Source organism: Calypte anna, chromosome 12 (assembly GCF_003957555.1).
Source record: "Calypte anna isolate BGI_N300 chromosome 12, bCalAnn1_v1.p, whole genome shotgun sequence".
NCBI lineage: Eukaryota > Metazoa > Chordata > Aves > Apodiformes > Trochilidae > Calypte > Calypte anna.
The window spans coordinates 20836837-20860391 of NC_044258.1; the positions used below are offsets into that span (position 1 = coordinate 20836837).

Below are 23555 nucleotides of genomic sequence, written 5' to 3' on the forward strand. Positions count from 1 at the left end.
TCCCCCATTTTGGAGACTTCTTTTGGGTTAAGACTGGCAGGGTGCATGGAAGCTGGGCCTGCTCCATAGCCAGAGGAGTGTTTTATAGCTTGGCTTTGTCTATTTCTTAACAAAATCTGCGTTCCTGGATATGGGGAAGTGGCTGATGCATTCTCCACACAGAGCTGCCTGTGTTTCAGTGCTACATTGCTTAAATTAAACAATAAACAACTGTGGGTAGACAAATCACTTATATTTGCATTCTCCAATCACACAGTACCACCTGTCAATCTATCAGGATTTGATAGATTGATCAGAGCTAACTGCTGCTATATTTGCAATTCCAATCAAGGTTGGCATTTCTGAACACCAAGGGTCAGGGCTCAGAGCTTTAGGCTCACCCTGACCATGACCTGCACTCCCTTGGTTTGTCTTCAGTAGCTCATTTTCACTCTTCTGACCAAGTAAACCAAATTCTCAACCTCTCAAAAAAGGGCATCATATTGTGAAACAGCTACACCACAGTTATATAATAAAGTTTCCAATTTCACAACTGCAACCGCCAAAGCTCAGGAAGCTCAGGAGAATACTCCCCGTGAGCACGCTCGTGGCATCTTCCTCCTGACACCCCTGCCTGCTGCAACCCCATTAGCAGTTTGTATTTTCACTTCTCTGGCCAGGCAGGATGAAGCAGACCCATGGCCCATGTCCTGCAGCATTGCACAGCAGAGGCCACGACTTGGGGAGCTGCTGAACACACAAGCTTGGCTCCAGATCAAGCCCACTCCTGCTCAGAAATCCAGCAGCTGGATGCTCCTGCAGATGTGAGATGTGCATGCACTGCTTTCCTGCCTGCCTTGTAATTACACCCCACAGCTCTCTGTAGAACTTTCTTGGCTAGGAAACATCCATTACAGCTCAAAAATGTGTTTAAGCTAAGTATAGACACCCTTTTTCTTCCCCGCTAAAAAAATAACAAACAACAATAAGGAAAAAAAAATTAAGACATTTCTTTCAGATTTCCCCAAATAACTCCATGCATTTTTGTGCACACAATCAGAGAAAACAACATCCCATCAGCTTCTTGGCTGGCTGGCTCAAGAAGCCCACAAGACAGAGAGGTCTCCCAATTAAAGTTAAGTGGACAACCTGCATACTTAAGAAGTTTAACCTCAGATTATTAAAAGTTAGAATTGAATGCCAAAGCACTCCAGTAATTAGTTTATCTGTGAATTAACATCCGGGTATTTGGAAGAGTCTCATTTCCAGAAGCTCAGCTGATGCACACTGCTCCCATTCTTACATCCATGAGATGCCAAGAAGATGCCAGTTAGCAGAAGGTGCTAAGTACCCCCAGCCATCTGGAAACCTCCTCTGTTGGAAACCTCCTCTGTTGGAAACCCCAGACCCCCTCCCCACAAATGCTGGCACTCACTAACTGGGCTCAAAAGTCCCACTGTGACTTGCTAATAAGCAACAGAGCCACCAGCAGCATGCATCCCTCCCAGACACCTCTACAGTATGAGTTCTTTAACTCGGGGTCTGCAGGGGCTCAGAGGCACAGGCAGCCCCTCCATCACCCCTGCTGTGCCCCAGCCCCAGGAGCTGGGGATGTGGTGGCAAGAGAAATGGCCCAAAGTCAGCTGCAGCTCCTGCCTCTGCCCTGGGCTTCCTGTGTGGCCAAGGGGAAGTCCACAAAGCCATAATTTTCAAACCTAATTTTAGGCTCCTAAATAGAGCAACACCAAATGTTTCAGTTGCCAGCAGAGCATCGATCCCATGAGTCACCCTGACACAGGAGGGACACCACAGGTGGGTAACTACATTTAAAGACCCAGGTGCTTACAGACACTACACACCAAACACCCTGCCTCCTGCTACTGGAGGACAAAGTGGTCATCCAGTCAATGTCATCCCAGATCCTGATCCCAAACTCCCAGATCCCAAACTCCAGTTCAGCCACTTGCTTTACGCCTTCTGTTCCTCCTAAAATACAGGGTTACTGACTGGGATGGCAAGGGCTTCAGCTTAGCAGGTTTGTTACTGCAAACCAAGTCAGGTGAAGAAGCAGCATGGACTACTGGCAAGGAAGAATGCCTATTTTAAAGACAAAGAAGAGAACTCCCCTTCCAGATAGACAGCACTTCTTCATTAAATCTCCATCCAGGGCACCACAGTATGTGGCATAATTAAATTCACTGCCACAGAACAAAATTAAATCTCACACTGGGGAACAACACAGCACAGTTATTTCGGACATAGCAATGCTCTGCCTCAAACATATCATTTCCTGTGTTCCATACTGGGAAGAAGCAGCAAACGTAGTTCTGCCAAATCAAGAGGTAAAAGGGGAGAGAAGACCTGCCTGGCTGAGGGGTCAGCAGTGCATCCCCCAGCCTGGGTTTGCCTCTGCCAGCACATGCTCTGCTCAGAGATTCCTTGGTGATGGAGCCTCACTCCCTCAACAGATCAGGTCAGATCTCTGCAGTGACATACCTGAGCTTCTCCAATTATTGCCTGCCTATTAGCAACACTAACACTTGCCTTGATAATCTCCTCCTGTGCCAGGAACGTGACTGACACTGGAAGCTCCAGGGAAATCTGCCCAGTTGAGTTTTCTTCCTCTGCTTTCCTTCTCCTCAGCAGGGCTGCCATCTGCCCGAGCAGGCAGGGGGGTGGCTGCTCCTTTGCATGGGCAAAGCTGCAGACCAGGGATGCTCGAGCAGAGGATACCAGTTCCCCACACTGCCCATCAAGTCCCTGACCTGCCTGCAGGTCCCTCTGCAGCACCCCAACTCCAGGACCTCTGTGATACCTCTAAATACCAGCACAGCTCCTCGGTGCTCACTGATGGAACATCACTCCTCATGCACGAGAGCAACACTCCATCTCCAGGTCCTACATTTCCCAGGAAAGATGCTGTTGGGGAAGAGGAGACAACACCCCTCAGAGCCCCTCCCAGAGCCAGCCCTGGGCAGCCACACTGCAAAGGCAGAGCTGGAGACTCAAACCCAATTTCCACTCCTGGTTTCCTGCAGCTCTGCATCCCACCCCAAACCACACACCTTTCAAGCCCTGTGAGACACTGGGAGGAGGAGCTGCAGGCTGAGCCACCACCAAAATGAAGCCACCCAGAGCTGCTCTCAACTACATTCAGCCCTGGGCTCTTTCAAAGCAGCTCAGCTCAGACGCCTCCTCTGCCTTGGTCTGCCACTCCCAGGGCCTGGAGATGTGTTCCTGATGGAAAACAACTGTGGGACCCAGCACACTGCCCTGAACAGGATGAGAGGAAGAGCAAAGGTTTCCACAGCTTCCCCCAGCCCCAGCCTGGGTCTGCAATGTCACACCTGCAGCAGAGCCACCCATGGGTGCTCCACAGCACCAGGATAGCTGAGGACTGCTGACTTACTGAAATAAAAACACTTCCAACACCTCTTGTGCCCTTACTTGAACGTTGACTGAATTTATTCTGTGGTTCAAAATGAGATACACCATTCACAGATGTAGAATAGACTTACCATACATCTCAAAACCAGGTCCAGAGTAAATGCAAATAGAAATGAGATTTTGATACCAACTTAGAACCCAACTAGCCAAAACACTCCAAATTTGTTCAGCTTCTGAGGCCAGAAGGATAGGAAAGTAGATGATGTCCTGTATCAGATCCACAAATACAAACCTGACCTTGAAGTTTAATTTCTAGGTCAGCTCTATAAACTAGAGGAAACTGGCCATAAAAACTCGCAGGCAGGCCAGGTTACACATCTGGCTTTGAAGTGCATGGTATGAGGCAATAAACATGTAACATTACCCATAATATTGCAAATGTAATATGTAGAATCAACGATGCTGAGAAGTCTTTCCTTTTTCCCTCCTCCTCCTGCCCAGTGCCTGCTGACTGCTGGTGGTTTTCACTGGCAAGCACGGCGAGGTCCTCACCTCTGCTCACTTCCTACACACTGCCTCTGACTTCTCGTGCTCTTACCACATTACTTATTTCCTCATTTTCTACTGGAGTCCTGGTCCACCTGACTGCAAGATTCCTGCAGGTCTTTGATGCTCATTTTTAATTTGGTTATCATCAATAATTCTGTATTATCGGCAGACTTTGTCATCTTACTATTCATCCTTTTCTTCAAATAATTTATTAGGAACTGAAATTCTCCTTCCCTTTGTTCTCTATCTTTCAACCAGTCATTAATTCAGAAAACAACCACTCCTTATTCTTCAGCAGCTTATTTTCTTTAAGAAAATCAGCAAGGAACCTTTTCCAGAGCTTGTAAAGACATGGAAGGTACTGTGCCAGCTTATCCACACTATCACTGCCTCCCAGAAATATCTCCACTAGCTTTAACAAGCATGACTTCTCTTCAGAGAGCCATGCTGACTCCTCTCTTGTATCTGCCTATGTGCCTGTCATTGTGCTCTTTACTAAGTTTTACCCAGCAGGTCTGGTTTTAAATTTAGATGCTGATCAACAGATCAGCTCTCCAGGAGTCTTTGAAAACACATTAATAATGTTTTCCACCATTCATTTCTCTGGCACTGACTGTAAGCATCAGGCCACACCACACTGCTAGTCACTTGATGGTTTTATAGCTCACTTTCTTTTAAATTCTTGGATAAATACCACCTGGAAAGACTTGTAAGTGATAGTCACTTGTGGAGATTTGCTTTGCAACATCTAATGATGATTCAGCTGGATAAGGTTCCTCAAGCTTGCTAACACCATCACTCCCCCAGCAAAATTTCTAGTCTAAGCTTTGCGTAACACAGACCAAGCTCAAGCATCAGCTGCAACCTCCCAGCCTTTTGCTCCCCACCCCTTCCCCAGCATGTGGAAGGTTTCCTCCTTGTGATACTGGTGAAGTTTTTGTTTGCTTTAATTCTTTAGCAAGTTGTCCCTGAGAATTTTACATGGCCTAAGTTAGCATGATTTGACATTTGAACTGTCCAGGGCTCAAAGTCCTGTTAACTTTCTCTGATTAAAGCATTGGGGTTTTTGTACCTCTTTAGACTTTTGGATGGGCAGAGTTTTGTAGAAGTCTACACAAAGCTTCTTTTCAGACTAAAAGGTAAGGATGGATCCTCACTCAATCACTGCTTTGGTTACCTTTTTGAAGAGCCTGATGACATCCTCACTGATCTGTGACAGCCGGACGATGACATTGTTCATGAAGATGTCATTCAGGGTGGCATGATCTCTGCTCTCCCGACGGGTCTGGGTCAGAACCAGATACCAGCAGTTCACAGGGGAAAGCAGGTGCTGATCTTTCCTAGGGAATTGTAAAAAAAAAAAAAAAATTAATAAAGGTCAAGCGAACAAGTTGAAAAGGTACAGTTTTCAAACAAGCACAGGTCTGGGTGCTGGCCCATAGCTGCTGCTTGGACCAGGACCAGCAGAGAGACCCAGCACATGGGTATCTGAGCTCTGATGGGACAGGAGAAGACACATCCCTTCAGTGCTCTGCGAGGCAGATAGTTTTGTTTCTTTTTTTCCACTTTGCACTGTTACTATGGCTGTCACATCCATCACCTCCATTTCAGGAAAAGCCTATTTGCCATGCAATCAGCTGTGCTGCATTCAGTCCTCTGAACAGTGCTGGAGAAAATGTTTTGCATCCAACATTAACACGAAGTGTCTGTGCACAACATGAGTGCATTCATGTGAGATGAATATTTATGATGGGCTGAATCCAGCTCGGGCTGCAGCCAGCACAGAGCTCCCCATGAGCAGCAGCAGGCATTGGGGGTGACCTGAGCAGTCCCCAGCAGCACCCACACAGCAGGCTGAGGGGCCAAGGGGCATCCCGAGATGGGTAGAAAAAGTCCCTTTTGAAGGAAATGACAGAAAACATTTCATATTTGATTAAAGGTTAATTAATTTTGACAGGTTCCATCTCAGCACAAGAGAAGTCTGCATTGCTCTCCAGGTGCTGAAGGCAAATTGATCACAAGTGAATGAAAAGTTCCAGAAATGACACAACTGCAGCAAAACATTTCCTATTGCCCACCTGGGACACTGGGAGCCACACCGTGGCACCAGGGCTGGTGCAGCTCCCTGAACCCAGGAAGGAGAAGGCACAGTGACCCTAGAAAATCTCTTTGTGCTCACAGGGACAAAACAACCCCAGAGGAAAACATGAATGAGTGTCACCAGCACCAGCAATTACCATGCAGAAGGGCTGGCACAGCCTGCTGCACATGGCTACACAGGGACAAAGGCAGAGCTGGAGAAACCATATTTCTGTAGTGTCAAAAGCCTCACCAGAATAACAACATTCATGAGCAAACTGGGGAAGCAGTGCAGATGAATCTAATAAAGGGCAGGTAACAAAGCAGTCTGGAAGAAAAACACATGAGGGGACAAACACACACACAGAGTGAGCCCTTGTGGGCTCTATCTCTGAACAAGAGCACCTTCCCAAGCCTGTACTGACCCATTGCTTCTCCAGGAGAGTTATTCCCTACACCTGACCCAGTGCAGCCAGCCCAGCACCACTCCACTGACAAGCAACAGTCAGCTACAAAAAGGACAGACAGGATTCAAATGGCAATTCATTTTCAGCAGACTTTTGCATAAGACAACAGTAAAGCCTTGCTCACTAGAGAGACTGAGTAAACAGATTAAATGGGATTTAGTAATATGGAATAAATAGGATTTAGTAATATAGCAGCAGCAATCTCTGCTCTTGCAGCTGAAATAGGAAAAAAAAAATAATCTCAAGGGGCTAGAGAAAGAAAAAGATTGTTAAGAGCCAAGGGCTAGCAAGGCTGACTGCCTCAGCCAGGCAAACTCCTCAGTTTTCTGGGAAAGGAGCTGAACAGAAGCTGTCATCTTTGGCCACTGAATTGAATGTCACAGACACTGTTGTCAGAAGAAGAGCCAGAGACAAATGCAGTGGCCACAGGAGGCAGAGGTGGGGACCTGGGGCTGGCATGCTGCAGGTAGTGCTGCTGGCCCTGGGCACAAACCCTGCTGTGCAACAGCACAAGCCTCATACCCACACCACAATCACAGTCATCTCCAGACTGAAATTCTGCCTCAAGTTTGTTTCTTGGGTTCTTTTTTTCTCAGATTATTCTAGCCAAGCTTGAGTGTGTGGTTAAACTGAAAAGAGGCTGCTTTGGAAACCTGCACATATTCACACATTCAGGGATGTTATAATTTTGATCATCAGTTTGAGTTTCACACAACTCCAGCATCCAGCTCACACTCAAAGCTTTGTTTCACAATATTTCCTGTATGGATGTGTGCAGCTGCAACTCTGTACGGGTGTGTACACAGAAAACATAGACTTCATTTCAAATACTGCAATAAATTAGATTTCCAGACACTGTTTCCAAGTCTGAGCCTATGAGCAGGTCTGTGTGCAATGTGCAGCACTCTAACATGCAAGGCTGGGACTACATACAGAACTAGGGCTTATAAAGTGGGCCTATAATTATTTCCACAATCAAATCAGTGCCTGAATTCAAGCCTCTTAAACAAAGAAAAAAAAAAAAAAGGCCTGACTTTTTCCTAGTCCCTGATTCATGTTTTTATTGTACTGCTCAAAGTAGTCCATAGTAAATCTAATTTGTGCAGCACAGTAATGCTGTGGTGAAAGTCTTGGAAACAGCCATTCCAGCTGCCTGTGATCCCTGCACAGGGAGGAGGCAGCCAGGGTCACCACTGATGCTGTTTGCTCCCCGTTCAGCCCGTGCAGCTGCAAACACCTGGTGTTCCAGGCAGCCTCGGGCCCATCGTTTGCACCATTTTGCCCCTGGGAATTGCTTACTTGAACTGGTGCTCCCTGGAGCTGCGGATCTTGGAGGAGAAGCGCTCAGCCAGTTTCTCCAGGCTCCGGGAGTATTCCAGCTCAATCTCTGCCTTCCTGCGGAAGAACTCCTGCAGGTCCTGCAGCAGCTGCAGGCGAGACTCCGACTGCTGCTCCAGACATTTGAACTGCTCCACCAGCTGAGTTCGGATTTCTGGATGCACACAAGGGAGGAGAGGGAGAAAACACAAGGTCAGCAGCGAGCCCTGGCCAGCAGGGTTGTCTGTCCTTGTCTCAGAGCAAAGCACACGGGCACTGCCAGAGCAGGCTCCCTCGCAAGCCTCGGGTTTAACCCAGGGGTTGCTAAAGCCAACAAAATCCTATTCCAGGAGGGAGGTGCAAAATTTCATTGACCAGTTTCATATTAAAACCTTGCTCTCTGTCAAAATAAACAGCTGTGGCTGTACACAGAGAGCAGCCCTCAGAACTCTCAATTGCCTTTTCAAAACTATAAAAAGAGTATTTCCCCAGCACCACCTGAATTCTGAGTTCTTTGCATATAAACTGACACATTATTTCTCCATACATGATCGTTTGAACACCTACAGAGGAGGTGACAGTGACCTGCAGGAAGCTGGCACAGCACACAGCCTCCCTCACACCCACATCCCCCAGCACTGCTGGGTTAACTGGCAAACCAGACCTGGCAAACCAGACCTGGCAAACCAGACCTGGCTCTGGCTCAACAACTTAAAAAGTCCCTCAGGTCCTCCAGCCTCCAGCTCTCAAAACACCGTAGGTTCCAGAAGGTCAGACCCAGTCATTCTCCATACTCAATGCTGGATTGATAAACTATAAAGTGATGCTCATGCAAAGCACTGACTGAACTCAGAAAGACTCATGGACAATTTCAAGATCTTCAAATCTGAGAGGATCCCACATGGAGAAGGTTAAAATTGACATTATAAGAATCTGATATTTTTCAACATTTCTTCATAAAGCAATTATTGTGCAAGCCCGAGCCACTCACAGCCTGACAGGTGAACTTGGAGAGCTGCAGAACAAGGACACCTGCAGCAATCTCATTAGTGGGTAATTTAACCATGGCAGTAATGGGGCTGGAGGCTGCAGGCTGTGTGAAGGTCACCTAAAAGACAAAAGCTCCTTGGAAATAACAAATGCTGAAAACTGTAAAGCTAATCCGTTGCCTTATGTGGGGTGTTCCCACAGGCACTGCTTTTACAGCACTTTGTGTTCTTGCTGTTAATGAGCAGGTAGCACGACTGTTGATAAAGATGCACCTGAGGTTCATATGCAGTCCTGGAGAGGGACTCATCCCACAGCACTTGGCCACCAGCAGAGCCATTTTCCATTCCTGAAGTCTGCCTGGACACCTGTGTAACCCCCCCTGCAGTACCCACAGCACTCAAACTCCTTGCTGACCTACATCCATCCCATCTGCAGGCACAAGGACACTGCACATGGGGGCCAGAAGAACCCAGGCCCCGGGTAGAGAACATGCAGCAAGGATGCTGAGCAGGGATGCAGAGCAGGGATGCTGCCTCCACACAGCACTGCTACATGGCCCTGGCTCCCCTGATGCACACAAACATCAGCCCTCATTCATCGATGAGCTGCTGCATACCCAGAGATGACAGACAATCCAGGTACATATACAATGCCAGAAATACCATTTGAAAAAAATAAAATAGGACTGCTAAAAAAGCAGAGAAGAAATTAAATTCTCATTGCAACTGAGCTCTCAAAATTACCAGTGTTAGAGCTTGGAGGTTGGCAAAGAGCAACCACCTCCTGAAAACCCACTGCTCCATCTCTACAGCATACAAAGGTACCAGTTTCATAACAAAACATTTTTGAAGACACAACATTCCCCTGCTGAGAAGAGCTTCCTTCCCATGCAAGGTCAGTGGAAATTTCATTACATCCCATATGGATTTTACATTCCCACTCCTGCTGGTGCCAACACAGGGCTGGCGTTACAGCTCTCTGCTTTCCTGAGCAGAGATACTTGGAAAAAACAAAGCAAGAACAGATAAAAGCCACATTTTCATTTCTAGTTCTCTTTCGATAGGGTATTACAAGCCACGGTGGTCTCCAGAACACATCTTAACAACTGTGACAATGCAAAGAAAGGCCACAAGCCACCACCCTGAAGCCTCCCAGCTAGGAGCAGCCACACAAACAAATGGAGATGGCCAACGACCCCAGGAGCTGTTGCTGCATGTTAAATGGAAAAGGTTTGCAGCAGAACACAAAACGAAGCACTGCTGGTGTCATTAATGCAAAGGCAGAAGCAATAACAGAGAAAATGACACTGGTCATCTCCAGAGGTCTCTGTGAGTCAGCCACAGGGCCCCACATTGTCACTCCCCTGCTTCCAGAGTCACTGTGGGATTGCTCTGGACAGGCTCCCTCCTTTCAGTCACAGCAAGCTTGCTCTTGAGCAGCCTTTTAAGATAACCATGACAAAACACCAGCAGGCAGAGAAGCCTTTTCCTGCCCTTCACAGCTGCTGCCCAGGGAGCGGGCAGGAGCCCAGGAGAACATCCATCTCCTGCAGTGCAGGGGAGCTCACACAGCACAGCATCTCCAAAAGGACCAGGGCAAGAGAGGTTTGCTCTGATCACTAGAGAGAAGCTGAAGATGACAACTCAGGCCCAAGTTTGGACTGCAAATGTTTGCATTTTCACTCCTCTTCCCCAAAGCTCTGGCATGAGCTGTTGCAATCTAAGGAAAAGCCCTCTGGTCAGCCTCATCTCTGCAGCTTCACACTCATGCACAAGAGTTACTGAGAAGCTGCAGCAACAGAACTGCTTCTCCTCACAGCTGAAGACACCTGTACAGGGGACAGTGTTGTACAGGGGCAGGCTGGTAACTCCTGGAGCTCACATAACATTGGCAGGTCCTTAGTTACACTGAATAAAACTGATCTGGCAAACTAAAAGGAACTGGGATGCCTCTGAGAGCACCATTAACAAGTTATTCTGTGAAAGCTGAAGGTTTCTCAAAGAAATGACCCAAACGGGTCACCTTTCTTTGGTTCAATCAGTACACATTTTTTCAGTATTCCATGTACAGAGCTTTCCTTGCTGCACTAAAAATAACCTCCTTGCTATGAAGAGCAACCCTTAAGAGGAATACTCAGCACCTCTGGCTCTGCCCAGCACCATCAGGATGGGAACACAAAGGCCACAGGTCTGCACCAGAACAGCCACCTCACCATTTGTGCTTCTGAGCTTCCAATTTGTAGGAACTTTTAGCAGAAATCAATAAACAAAACCCTACCAAATTGCCTTAGGAAGAGGTGAAAACATCTCCCAAAAAGTAGAAAGCAAAACACTAAACAAAATTGTGTAGCTGGTTACCTTTTCATGGCAGCTTGTCTAAAACACTGACATGATTTCATTCACAATGTATGAAATTACAGTGTCAAAGGAGAAGAACAGGGTGAACCCTTCTGCAAACAAGGGTGCTAAGAACTTCCTCAAGTCCCCTTGAGCTCAGCTGCACAGCTGAATTTCAGCTGGATTTCAGATTTGCTGCTTTTTCCTTTCCAGTTTGTTTGGTTCTGTTCATAAGAAGGGAGTGACAAGTATGAGCAGTCCTGTTATTTAATATGGAGAATCAGAGGTAGACACTTCAAAAAACAAAATTTCCTCAGCTCCTCTGAAGCACAGTGGCAGGGATATCAGAGAAAACAAAATTCCTTGGCAGACTAAGGACAGCAGCAACGCTCAGGATGAGCTGCAGGGCTGCTAATCCATCCGGGAGAGGGAACATCTGTAATCGGAGGATTTGGGGATTTGGCTTTTGTAAATATTTGCAAACCAATTAGCTGATGTCCCAGGTGATGCCTGCTTGTTATTCTCAGGCTGCACATGTGCCACCTGAGCATTGTCCTCAGGAGGTGTCCTCAGCCCCTCTGAGCAGGACCAGCAGCACCCCAGGCTGACAGCACAGCCCGTGTCCTCAGGACCTGCTCACACAGGTACCACGAGGAGCTGGGGCTCAGGGACATTTCTGCTGAACTTCTGAAAGCGTGGGCCTGCAGAGATCCTGCAATGTGTGTGATCACCACCACAGCCAGACAGGCTCTTGGGCCCTGAGGGAGTTCTGCATTTGGGCTGGAACTGATACTGGTGTGCCAGTGACAGAGTGATGTGAAGGCACCTCCCCAAACCTTCAGGAAAGTGTTGTTTGGGCTGATGTTGACATCTTGGCCAGCAGATCAGGTTAAGTCTCATTTTTTCCTCTCTTAGGCTGTTCACTTCATCCATTCTCCAGCGAGGACAATGCTGGCAGCCATGCACAGAGCTGGAGAGTGACTGCACACACCAAATAGCATACCTCTGACAACAGGGATGATGCAGTGCTTTACAAAGAACAACATTATTTGGGACAAACCATGGCCAATTTGAGTACTCACATTAGAAGTAACATGCATACATGGAGAGGTCAAGATGAAGACCTCAGCTCATTATCAACATGCCAATACTTCAACCAGTCCCACCCTCAGCTTACGGAGGATACTTTCCATCTGGTCTCATTTTTAAACTATGACAATTAAAGTCTAGATGAATGCAACTTTTATCAGTGCTTTTCCTTATTACCATTATTACTCACTTACTCTTTCTGTCTGCATACAGTTCACATCCTCTCCTGGGCATGAGAATCCCTGAATCTCAGGAATTTACAAATACCATGTTGAAATCCCAGCCCCAGCTGAGACAGTGGCAAAACTCCCACCAGCTTCAGTGGAGCTAGGATTTCATCCTTTGGCAGTACACGGAATAAGTGAGACAATCCTGTTCTCCAGCAGTTATTTTGCAAGTTTCCCTCTCTTCCAGTAACCCCTGGCTTCAATACTTCTTCCCTCAAATGCTGATAAAGGCCAAGCTCCTTAACTGGTGTTGACTACAGTGGAAACCAACACCAGCAGTACAGTGCTGGTTAGGGATGTCCTGCTACTCCAGAAATTTATTTCTTCAGGAACAGCATCTTTAAAAAAAAAACAACAAAAAAAAAGTTTGGACCCCCCAGCTGAGGCTTCGGGTACAGCTCTGGAGATGCTGAGCTGTCTGTCCAGAAGAACATCGTGGTGGGCTGACCTTCCAACCAGGCAGCCTAGGACAGGCATTCCTCTGACATATGTTCCACCCCACTGATTTGTGACAAGTGAGAAAACATGCTTGGCAACAAAAGCTGTTGTTTGCCTCACAACTGGGATTAGACCCAATAGTTTATTGCAAATATAGCATGGCAAGTTGGACTCAGAGGGGAATCCAATTCTTCTACAAATATGGAATACACTGAGAAGCCCATTTGACTCCCAGTTTCTTTTATGTCCCTCTTTGGACTATTCACGTGCTGTCTTCATTAAAAGCTCAGCCCTCCTCACCACAGAATCACCTCTCATCTGTTCCAAGTGCTTTGTCATCCTGTTTTTCAGTGGTTTCATGTTTAGCCTGGATTCAATAGGGAAGTGTCCAGTGGGCCATGACACCAGCATGGTGCTCTTCACCCACTCATCTCACATGGTCCAACAGCAGCAAAGGGCATCGAGGGATGTGCTGCCACAGGAGCATCCCCCTCACCACGGGTGAACCCAGGTCCCAGCAGTGACACAGCTCAGCTACAACAGCCAAGGAGCCCCAAGGACCACAGACTGGGGCATCCCAAAGGAGAGCTGACAGCTGTGCTTCCTCCTTCCTGCCATGCAGATCCCCTGAACATCAGCCCCAGGGTCTCTTGGGGTAGGGAACGTCTGTGAAGGAACAAACAGCCCAAAGCAGGCAAACAAGCCTCCTCCTTCCCTTACATGTCATTAGTAATAACTCTGTCTAGGAAAAGACAAGAGATTTGGCTCTTAGTAGAATGAAGAATAAGACAAGGCTTTTATCTGAAACTAGAATGAATTTAAAGAGGAAAAAAAAAACCCAATTCTTTCTGAAAACAACTCATGTGGAATTGGCTTTTTTCATAAGGCTTTTTCATGCCTGTCTTTAATCCCAAGCCTGCTGGAAAGTACCAGGAGCCAGCCCCAAGCCAAAGGCACCTCCACCAAACAGCTCCAGCTTGTACCCACACTGAGCCCTTCCACCCCGAGTCCCCAGCCTGCCAGGTAACCTCTTACTGTGTGACCGCTGGAAAAGGAAGTGAAAGCATGAGACACCAGAGCTTGATCTGAGCAATTTATTCCCTCCTGGGAAACCCCCACCCTGCAGGGAGCCCGAGACAGCAGGGGTGTCCCCAGGCAGGAAGATGGGGTTTGGAGCCCTGGGAGCAGCTCCGGGCAGCACAGGATAGGAAAATAACACCACTGTTTTTCCACACCTTTCATTCCTTTTAAATAGAGCATGGACAAGTCACCCTACAACACCCAGCACTCTTTTCTCAGGAAACCACAGCAACAAGTGCAACAGGTTAGGCCAGATTTAAGAAAACACTGGGAATTAATTAATTTTTCCCACTGATACTCAAAATGCAAGTGAAAAAGTCATAACGTTGCAAAAAGAAACCAAGTAATGTTTTGTTTCTACACCTCAAGAACACAAATTAGGAAGGCATCCTTCACAAGCAAAGCAGATGTAGCAGTAGAACAAACCTGATCAGAAATAGGTTATGACCTTGTGATACTCTTTGGTTATAGCTAACACAGTTGTTTCTATTTTACTGTTCACCAGCACTTCAGAGAGGGGAATTCCATCTCACTAGAAACGATACACCACACTTCATCTGCCTTTCTAGGTCATGAAATAGCTTCCTAGACAACAAAGGAGCCTACTCCCACTACATAATTTGAGACAAAATGCAACTGCTGTGACTGCAGAGCTCCCACCCTCGGGGACTGTACGTGCACAGGGTTTGTCTCACCCGGGCACCTGCAGCACCTGTAATCAAAATCATCACTGGCTTTTACATGTCAGTGGTGCAGTGAACAAAAGGGAAAAAACCCACAGCTCAGATGCAATGACAGCTCTACTCTGACCTATACAGTGAATATTTCATGGCATCAAACTTTTCCCCACGAGTCCTCTCAGATCAAGTTAGTCCTGGTTTAAGTAGATACCACACCTCCGAGAGCACCAGATTTGTTGTATGACTTATGCCATGTCCACTTCCTATGGTCAAAAAGTTTTGTGGCATGAGCTCATGGGAACATCTCCAACATCTCCATCAGCCTCTCCTCCCCATCACAGACAGCACTACCAGCAGCAGCAGCAAGATGGATGCTTCTCTTCAGCCCTGCAGGGAACACACTGTAGATGCTCAGCTCACATGTACCCGGGGAGATCCTCCTTGCTCAAGCCACGGAGCACCTTTTATGCATCTCCTTTTATGAAGAGAGCAATGAAGACCAGGGACTAGACTCTCAGTGCCTGGGAACAAAGATCAAAGCTGAGGTGGCAACAACAAAGTCTTGAAATAAATAAAAATAAGCTGGGCAAGCACTGGAGAGCAAATGAGCCAAGGCTCTCCTGCCAAGAGCCACGGAGTCAGCAGACCCTGCACATTGGCTCCATGTGTTCCCCTTCCCTCTGCTCCTGAGCTGCTTCAGCTGCCGAGGTGCTGCTGTTTGTCATAAGCTTTTGCAATCCAAAACTACAGAAGACACAGGCAGAGAATTTCCCTTACAAGCTGCCTCGGGATGCAGATCTGGCCCATGAAGAGCACAGCCCAGCAGTGGGGAGAAGTGGTTTGGGTGAAGCAAAGCCCCCAGCTTTCCCCCGTTTGCAGGCAGCATTGCCAAGCCTAGCCAGCTCTGACCTGCTAGGACAGGAAAGGGGAAAAAAGAAAAAAAAGCAAACCAAAACAATATTTATTCTTAACTCCCCTCAAAACCAAAACTTTCCACATATAGACTGACAACAAACATAATGGTGTGTTGCAATTATGTTCAGTTTAAAAACAGAAACAGAACTGGAAGCCACACAGATGGAGGTGCCAGATGGAAAGCAGGATCCTGTCCAGCAGAGCCAGCGGGCAGGACAGGACACAAGGGACATCCCTGCCATGGGGCACAGCATCCCTGTGCTGTGGGAACACCAACAGCAGCAGAGCAGCAGCCACCTCCCCGGGGCTCTGGGCATGGAGCAAGGGGGTGCCAGGGGGTGCTGGGGGCTGTCCTTTCTGAGAGCAAGGAGATGGGAAAACCCTCCAGGAGAAAGGTCCCACTGAGAGGAGAAAGGGTGCCATGCCATGGAAGCACAACGGAGGGCAGACAGGTGCCAGGAGCAGAATGTCTCATGCTACCTGGCTGCTGTGTTTGTGACAGACAAAAAGCTCTTCTGATACTGTGTACTGGCTGTAACAATTAGGTCTTAAAAAAAAAAAATAAAAAGCTGAACCTCAGAGTCAAAATACCTTTTCTAATTAAAAATATTAAAAATTCAAGCAAGGACAAACACCCCGATAAATCCCTAAGCAAAACTGGTCCTTCAGTATTGCAAATTTTTCCATGGGGCGTCAGCAGCTCTCCACTCTGTCTCAGTGCCAACCCCTAATCCATTCAAGGTGCTGATGACTACACTGTTTTCTAAAGAGCTTGGCAAGATGTTCAGCATTATTAGAGAAGACAGGAAAAACAGTTCAGAACTTAGTCATTTAATGTCCCTTCTTCCAATAACTGAGGAAACACCCCAGCCCCATCAAGATAACCACAGACCCTTCTGTCAGAAGATGATGACACAGGAAGGAAGGAAGGACTGAAGGGAGAAATGGGTGAACCCAAACCTGCCATGAGAAACATCTGGGGGTGTTAAGAACTGCTTTGAGAGACACACAGTTTTTGCCAGTCCCTCAAGAAATGAACCATTTTTGTCCTGCCTCCAGGAAGGACCCATCACTCACAGCTTTGTCCTGAAGCAATCCCAGGTTAGCACTGCTGTGGAGGCCCAGGTAAAGCTGGACAATGACTTCACACAAAATGCAGGAGTTGTGGATCCCACCATCCTGACTCCTCCCCGCTGAGGTGTCTTTGGCACAGAGCTGTGGTGCTCCAGTAACCCTCACAGATGATGCTTCCATTCCCCTGCCCCAGTCACTTGCTGGGAAATGTGAACTTGCAGCTGAGGAGCAGCCTGCAGCACTCACCACTTAAATGGAGTCTGGAAAAACACAGAACAGTCCACCCTGAACCAGTTACTCCAGGAATACTCCAGTGCTGCTGAAGGTAGAACCCAGCCCAAAGGAATGGCAGTAACAACACCTCAAACCAGCCCCTTAAAATACACCTCATTTTCACACTGCCCCTGAGTGGTGTGGAACACACAGCAGTGGAGATGTGACTGGTTTCATGGGAATGGGCAATGGCAAGAGGGAACTGGGCAAGCAGTAAAACCATCCCTGGTGTGCAGAGGCTGGAGAAAGCCTGGGGGTCCATGGGGATGGAGCTCTGTTGGGAGCCATGCCCTGGCAGCTCAGGTGGCCAGAAGGCACCCAGCCAGACCCGGGGAGCCTGCTCCAGCCAAACCCAACATCTGCACCAACAGAGGGGAACCTGTTTCCAGAGTGGTTTTCCAGCAGAGCTTTTGATTCTTCAGGCCATCTCACCACAGTCTCTGAGCTAGCTTCCCCAGAGCCAGCCTGGGCTAACTCCTGGCACTCAGTGCAGGGTCTGTTTTATTTCACTCTGTACCACAAAGATGAGGCAAATTAACCCAAAGTGGTTCTGTTCCCTTCCTCTCTCCAGGAGAGAGAAGCATATGTGCAGCCAGAGGCCCTGCAGCAGGTATTTATTTACCCTTGTCCTTCTCAGAGAGCTGGAGATGGGGCTGACCCTCACTTTCAAGCTGTGGTTTACCACGAGTTGCCGCTGGGACCAGACAAGCTTTGGGGGCTAAATTTAGGCAGCAGAAAAATGCATATTTTCATGTTTTCTCCTGCTTGGTGAGGAGAGCAGCCAGCAGCAGGATCAGCATTCCTCAGAGAGCAGGAGCAGAGCAGGTTCCAGGCAGACACTGCTCCACTCCCAGGCAGGCAGCAGATGCAGAGCTGAACACAGCCATGAAAAGCTGCAACAAATGAGCAAATGAGTTAGAAAAGCAATTCCAGAGTCCAGAATGTGGACAATGGATCAAAGAGAAACCACGGGCATCACCAGAAGCGGTATAACAAGGGAACAGGCACAGAAAATGTAACCACATTGTGTTTGCTGTTGACTTTCCCTTCAGCCACTCTTGTCTGTACAAAAAGCTGCTGTCAAACATCAAAACCTGCGCTGCCTTTCTTCTGTGCTAGCAGCACAGTCACCTCTGATTAAAACTGAAACAAGAGTTGGCATAATTAAACTGAAATTCTAGCATCACCCCTTTGCTTGAAGTCACTTACAGTTGACGCTAACTCGTTTGTGTTTTCCCATGAGAATTTAAAATAATAAATTTTCTCTTTACAGAGCCTTCCACAGGATCTTTTAAGAAACCATAAAATGAAAAACCTGCAGGCAAATGGGAAAACCAGCAGAGCCAGGTATGCCAGAAGAGGAGTATTTGTGGCAGCTTTTATTGCACCCCGTTCTGTTCTACCCCAGCCTTCAGAGTGAAAAAAACCCACAGGAAAACTGTCCCCAAGACAAGGCTACCAGGCACTGCATCTCCTGGGTCCCCAGGAGGCTGGGACTGCTCTGTGGAGGCCAGAATCAGGTCTACATCCCCAGACAGGAAGCAGCTTTGGGAAAAATAAGTAGGATATGTAATGTTTGTCAGGCTGCCAAGTTTGACTGGTACCTCAGTACTATGTTTTTATACCTTTTTATAAAGATAATAATACAGTTTGTATCTCACCTTTCTATTATTCTGTTTCTTTGATTTCTAAAGAGTTTACATTCCACATTAACAGCTTCAAAAGGGCCACATAAATCTTGGTACAATGTCAGTAAGCCTTAAAAGCTTATTTTGCTGTATTTCAAAGAGTTGTCTGCAGGGAAGTCAGGAAGCAAATAAACAAAAACTCAGGCTTTTTCATTTAAAAAAAAAAAACAAAACAGTTTTCACAAGATTCACTGCAGAACTTAAAAATGAACACAAGGACCTCAAACCCTGACAGCAAATCTAAGAGATGAAGGTGGGAGCTCAAAAGAGAACACTCAAGTACTTTAGGGTTTTGTCTTAAGAAAAAAAGAGGAAGAACATAAACACTATCTTCCCTGAATGTAGAGATAAGCAGTATTTAAGAAAAAGAAACAGATCTGCAGTTGCAAAGCTAAAAAAAATGTAAGCAAGCATGGATACTCCGGATGAACTTCGTAAGTTCTCCATGAGCACACAGCCTCACTCAAAAAAGCAGATTTCTTTCTTTTGGAGCATCTCCCAAGGGAAGAGGAAGACCAAATTCACATAAAACTGGCAGGTACTATCTGCCATCACTATTTGTAACAATCCTTGCTCATCACCAGTGATTTAAGCCATGAAAAATTCTGGTTCCCAGATTGTCCCCAACTTCTCCCACAGTTCTGCTACCACTGCAGCCACTGCGGGGACAGCCCAGCTCCAACAGCATCACTGGCCACAACATCCACAAAGAGACACTCAAAATAGTACAGCATGGAAACAGACAGGAAACTCCCTTCCCTACTTTTCCCATTTTCAACGCCCAACTCGTATCTCAACAAAAAATAAAGATACTCCTCAGAAGAAGGAGCAGTCTCTGGCAGCCCAGAGGGGCCACATTCTACACAAAACTCTGATACCATCAGTTTTGCAACTGAGGGTTACAGCAAAAAGGAAGATCCAAACGGTGCAATTGCATAAAAGAAATTGCTCAATGAGAGTCACCTAAGAGGAAGAAGAGACAGCTGCTCTCAGAATGAAGCACTGATGAGCAGCCACTCACCCCAGCACAGCAGAAGACTCATCCACTGATCCTACATCCCGCCCAAGTCTTTCCAAACCCACTTGCATGCAGGGGTGGCTGCGCCTGGTCACAGAGCTGTCCTGAGATTCACTTTGGGAAGAAGTGACAAGGAGAGAGGACCCCGCTGACCCGACCATCAACCTTCTCTTCCAAGATTCTGTGAGGGTTGGGTACCCAGCCCTAAGGAGAAATCCCTGAAGACCACAGCAAAAGTTGTTCCTTTCTGTGTTAAGGACAGCCAGACCTGCAGTGCTCAGTGTGTGCTTGTGCAGCAGCAGCCCCAGGACCCTCTGAGCCACAATGAAGTTACACACAGGCTGACCTCCCCACAGCTTTCTCCACTTTTCTCTGACTGGGAAATAAATGTCATTTACTCCCTGATAAACCCTGCTGCCTGGGCTACACTGCCATGTATTGATTACGCTGATACACTGGCAGGAGTGATTTATGGGACTCAAGGTGGAATGAGCCCAAGGAAATACTGAGCAACACCAGACTCTGGGACAGTTTGGTTGGGGTTTTGCTTATCTATCTTGTTCTTAAACAAGCTGCACTTCTACCAGGCCGATGATCCAGCTCTGGGGGAAGAGAGCCATTCCAAGTCTCCAGCATCCAAACACTCCTGAAATCCTCTGCTGCTCAGCTCTGCTGAGGGACTTCCATCCCCACCAGCACCTTGTGCACCACATTGAGGAGCTGTGCCCAGCAACTGCTTCTGAAGCTGGAAACTGCTGAGAAAGAGGGAAAGTAAAGCAGCTGGCTTCACTGGGCTGGGTCCTCCTCTGTTCTTTGTTAGGAATACAAGAAAGAAGCAAGAACTCCAAAAGAACTGGTTAAAGCATTAAAAAGAAAGAGCCCAACCGATCTGTTGTTGTGTTTGTTCAGGATTTCAGAAGAACAAAAGGAAGCCTCACAAAAACAGATGGTGGTTTTTCCCCCCAGAGCAAACAGATCCTGGGGCTGCTCTCCTGGCACAGGCTGCATCAGCTCTGGGGCTGTATCTGCTGCTGCCTCCAGCAGGAACCAGGGCATTGTCTGTGGGACCAAACTGAGAAAGTCTTTAATATGCTGACTGCCCCTCCATGACATAAGGGAACGCTGTGTTTTGGGGCTATTAAGATGCAAAGGAGAAGGTATTCAAACTGGGAGAAAGAAAGAGCTGTGCAAGAATGTGAATCATGCCCTGAGTCACTGAGATGGAATAAAGGAGAAGATCATTAAATGGTTCACTCCAGCACCTCACATTCCTTAATCCAGACATGGAAAGATTTCACAGATCATTAAGAGAAAGGAGCTTTACAGTCAGTTACTAGAGTCAGCCTGGGCTATCTGTGTAGGTACAAGCTACACGACTTCTTATACAGCACTAACAGGATAAAGTATAATACACAGAAGTCAGATTAGATTATCCAGCAGCATCTTTTGGCCTGAAAAATCTGTGCATTTGTGGATACAGTGAACTAATTATCTTCCAGGCTAAGACTTTACATCTCTACATGCATAAAAAATATAGAATAATTCCTTAAGGACCTTTCATCTAACATCTCAAAGCATTCTATAAATTATAATTGTGCAAGCCTCAATCTCTGAAGAAGAAGGAAGGACAATAATGCTAATTTTACAGACAGTTTAAAGAAGTTTTTCCTCAGACTTCTCTGCCACTATTCTGTCCCCCACCGTGCCATTCTCTACTGGAAATGAGTTTGAACTTTGCTCTAAGGCCAAGCTGCTTACAATCTGAAGGACACAGAAAATAACAAGAATTGGAGAACAGTAGGCTCAAAGTGAGAGGCCTGTAGAAAGAGGCACTTCTGACAACAGCACATGTCCAATTTCTTGTATTTGCTTGATCTAACATCCCTAAAAATATCCTGGGTGAAGGCTCCCTAGAGACTACACCCACCACAGATGTGCAGAGCATCTCCAGCAGGGTCCCTCAGGCCCTGCCTAGAGCCATGGAGAGACCTCCATCCCAACCACCCCAGGTGACTGCCACATCACCTCTGCTGCTGCCCCCACCACAGCAACACTGCCTGGTCCCAAAGTCAGACCAGAAGACGACAATCCTGGCTGAGGAAGCCTTGTGAGGTCCCATGAGTGGAGGCCCAAGGGAGGACATGCCAGGGAGCTGGGCTCTGCTGGGGCATCCTCAGGGCAGCACAGCTCCTACAGCCACAGTGTCTGTGCCCTGGCAGGGTGAGCAGAGACAGAGCCAGGACCAGAATCTCTGCTGTGGGCAGAGGGGAGCAGGGCCAAGGCCAGGCCAGGCAGACATCAGCCCCTCTGCAGGGATGCCCAGGCTGCCCACACACCCACCATTTGCTGAGGAGCAGGCAGCTTGGCAGGGCAGCAGCTGCTGTCACTCTCTGGGGTAGAGGCTGATGATTGTGAAAGAAAAACAGTCACAGACAATGGCCTCAAAGCTGTGCAAGAGGAGGAGAGCCCTGCAGCACACAGGCAGCAAGCTGTGCTCCAGCCATGCTGCTCTGTGGGGATGGGACCATCCCCAGCAGAGTACAGGGGCTGCAGGAGAGGGAAATCAATCCAGGGAAACTCAACATGCAAACCATGTCAGAGGGGAGGTTTGGGCAACCTTGAAGTGTCAAGAAGCCTGAGAAGGGCTGCTCAGGAGAAGGCTGTCAGACCACATAACCAACCCTCAGAGCACTCCAGATTCCTACTAGGAGACATTCTTGGGAAGATGACACATCCATCCCACCTACTTGCCTCTCCATCCCTCCCTCTCAGAGGGTGGAGCACCACACATACTTAAGGCTGCCCAACACTTCCTATGACAAGTAAAAGAATGAATGAGTGAGAGTACACACTCACACACACACACACGCTCTATAAACACAAACCAAACTGCACAAGACACCAATTGTTTTTCATTTCCAGGGGCTGATGGTGTTTCACTTGAAGTACAACCCAATTGCCCAGGAACGCTGCTCTTCCATGTCCTCTGGGGCAATTATCCCCACTGTGCATTTGCAGCCCCTTCAGGAAGCAGCAGTGATGGGGGGGAGCATGCACACCCCTGACCAAAGCCTGGGATGCTGCCAGGGAATGAGCTGTCCTGATCCCTCCAGGGAATGAGCTGTCCTGATCCCTCCAAGGTCTCTGCCTCAGAAGGAATCAGTCAAACAGCAGCCCAAGGCTGACACTCCTCCTCCTCCTTTCCTGGAAAAAAACATAACATTGGAACAGCAAGGGAAAAGCTGTGCCATGACCAATGAAAGTACATTGTCCTCAGGCCCAGCCAGCCTGGAAACTGTGGAGAGGAAGAGTAAAGATAAGGAGGAATTTCACCTTTGGGTGCCTCTGAGAGGAGAGAACACGTCAGGGCAGACAAAGGACATCTCAGGCACCAAACACAGCCTGATAGTCCTTACCAGAGAGGCAGTCAAGGGGTGACTGATGGGCTTCCTTGATCCACACCAGCAGATCATTCAAACGGAGGGAAAGGGATCTCCTCCCAAAGGGCTGTGAGCACAGCCTGCAGCACTGCACTCTGGTGTCCTTTAATATTTGATGAGATGGTTTTGCTCTCAAAATTGGGCCAGCTTTGGGTGCCCATTCTCATACACTGGTCTATTTTTAATTGAAGTCTGTTTTCGAGTGACAAAAATAGCCACCCTATCTTACTATTGCACTGCAGAAGGATTGTGAGGATATTCAGAAGGTAAAGAACATGCAATGGAGAGAACAACAGCTGTGAGGAGGCCGTCTCCAAAGGGCTTTCCATACCAGACAGGATCCAACCAAATACTTCACAACTTCATCATGAATTCATCATCTACTACAGACCTGGAGCATGTTTCAGGCTGCAGACAGCTCAACTTGAGGCTAATAATACACATCATGTTGGGATCATTGGATTGTGCAGCTGCCACTCACAAAGTAGAGATAATCACCCTTGGTGGCTTCATTCCTGTAAGTCATCAC

General features: G+C 47.5%; 1 protein-coding gene across 3 annotated transcripts in view; it reads right to left on the bottom strand.

The window, feature by feature from the left end:
* SRGAP3 (SLIT-ROBO Rho GTPase activating protein 3) overlaps positions 1-23555 on the bottom strand; it is an 84080-nt gene that overhangs the window by 37592 nt on the left and 22933 nt on the right. For all 3 annotated transcript variants that reach the window (XM_030458564.1, XM_030458566.1, XM_030458565.1), the window contains exons 2-3: positions 7761-7953; positions 5093-5255 (exon numbers count right to left, since the gene is read on the bottom strand). In XM_030458564.1, the coding sequence (XP_030314424.1) occupies positions 5093-5255; positions 7761-7953 (356 nt within the window). The remainder of the gene's footprint in view (positions 1-5092; positions 5256-7760; positions 7954-23555) is intronic.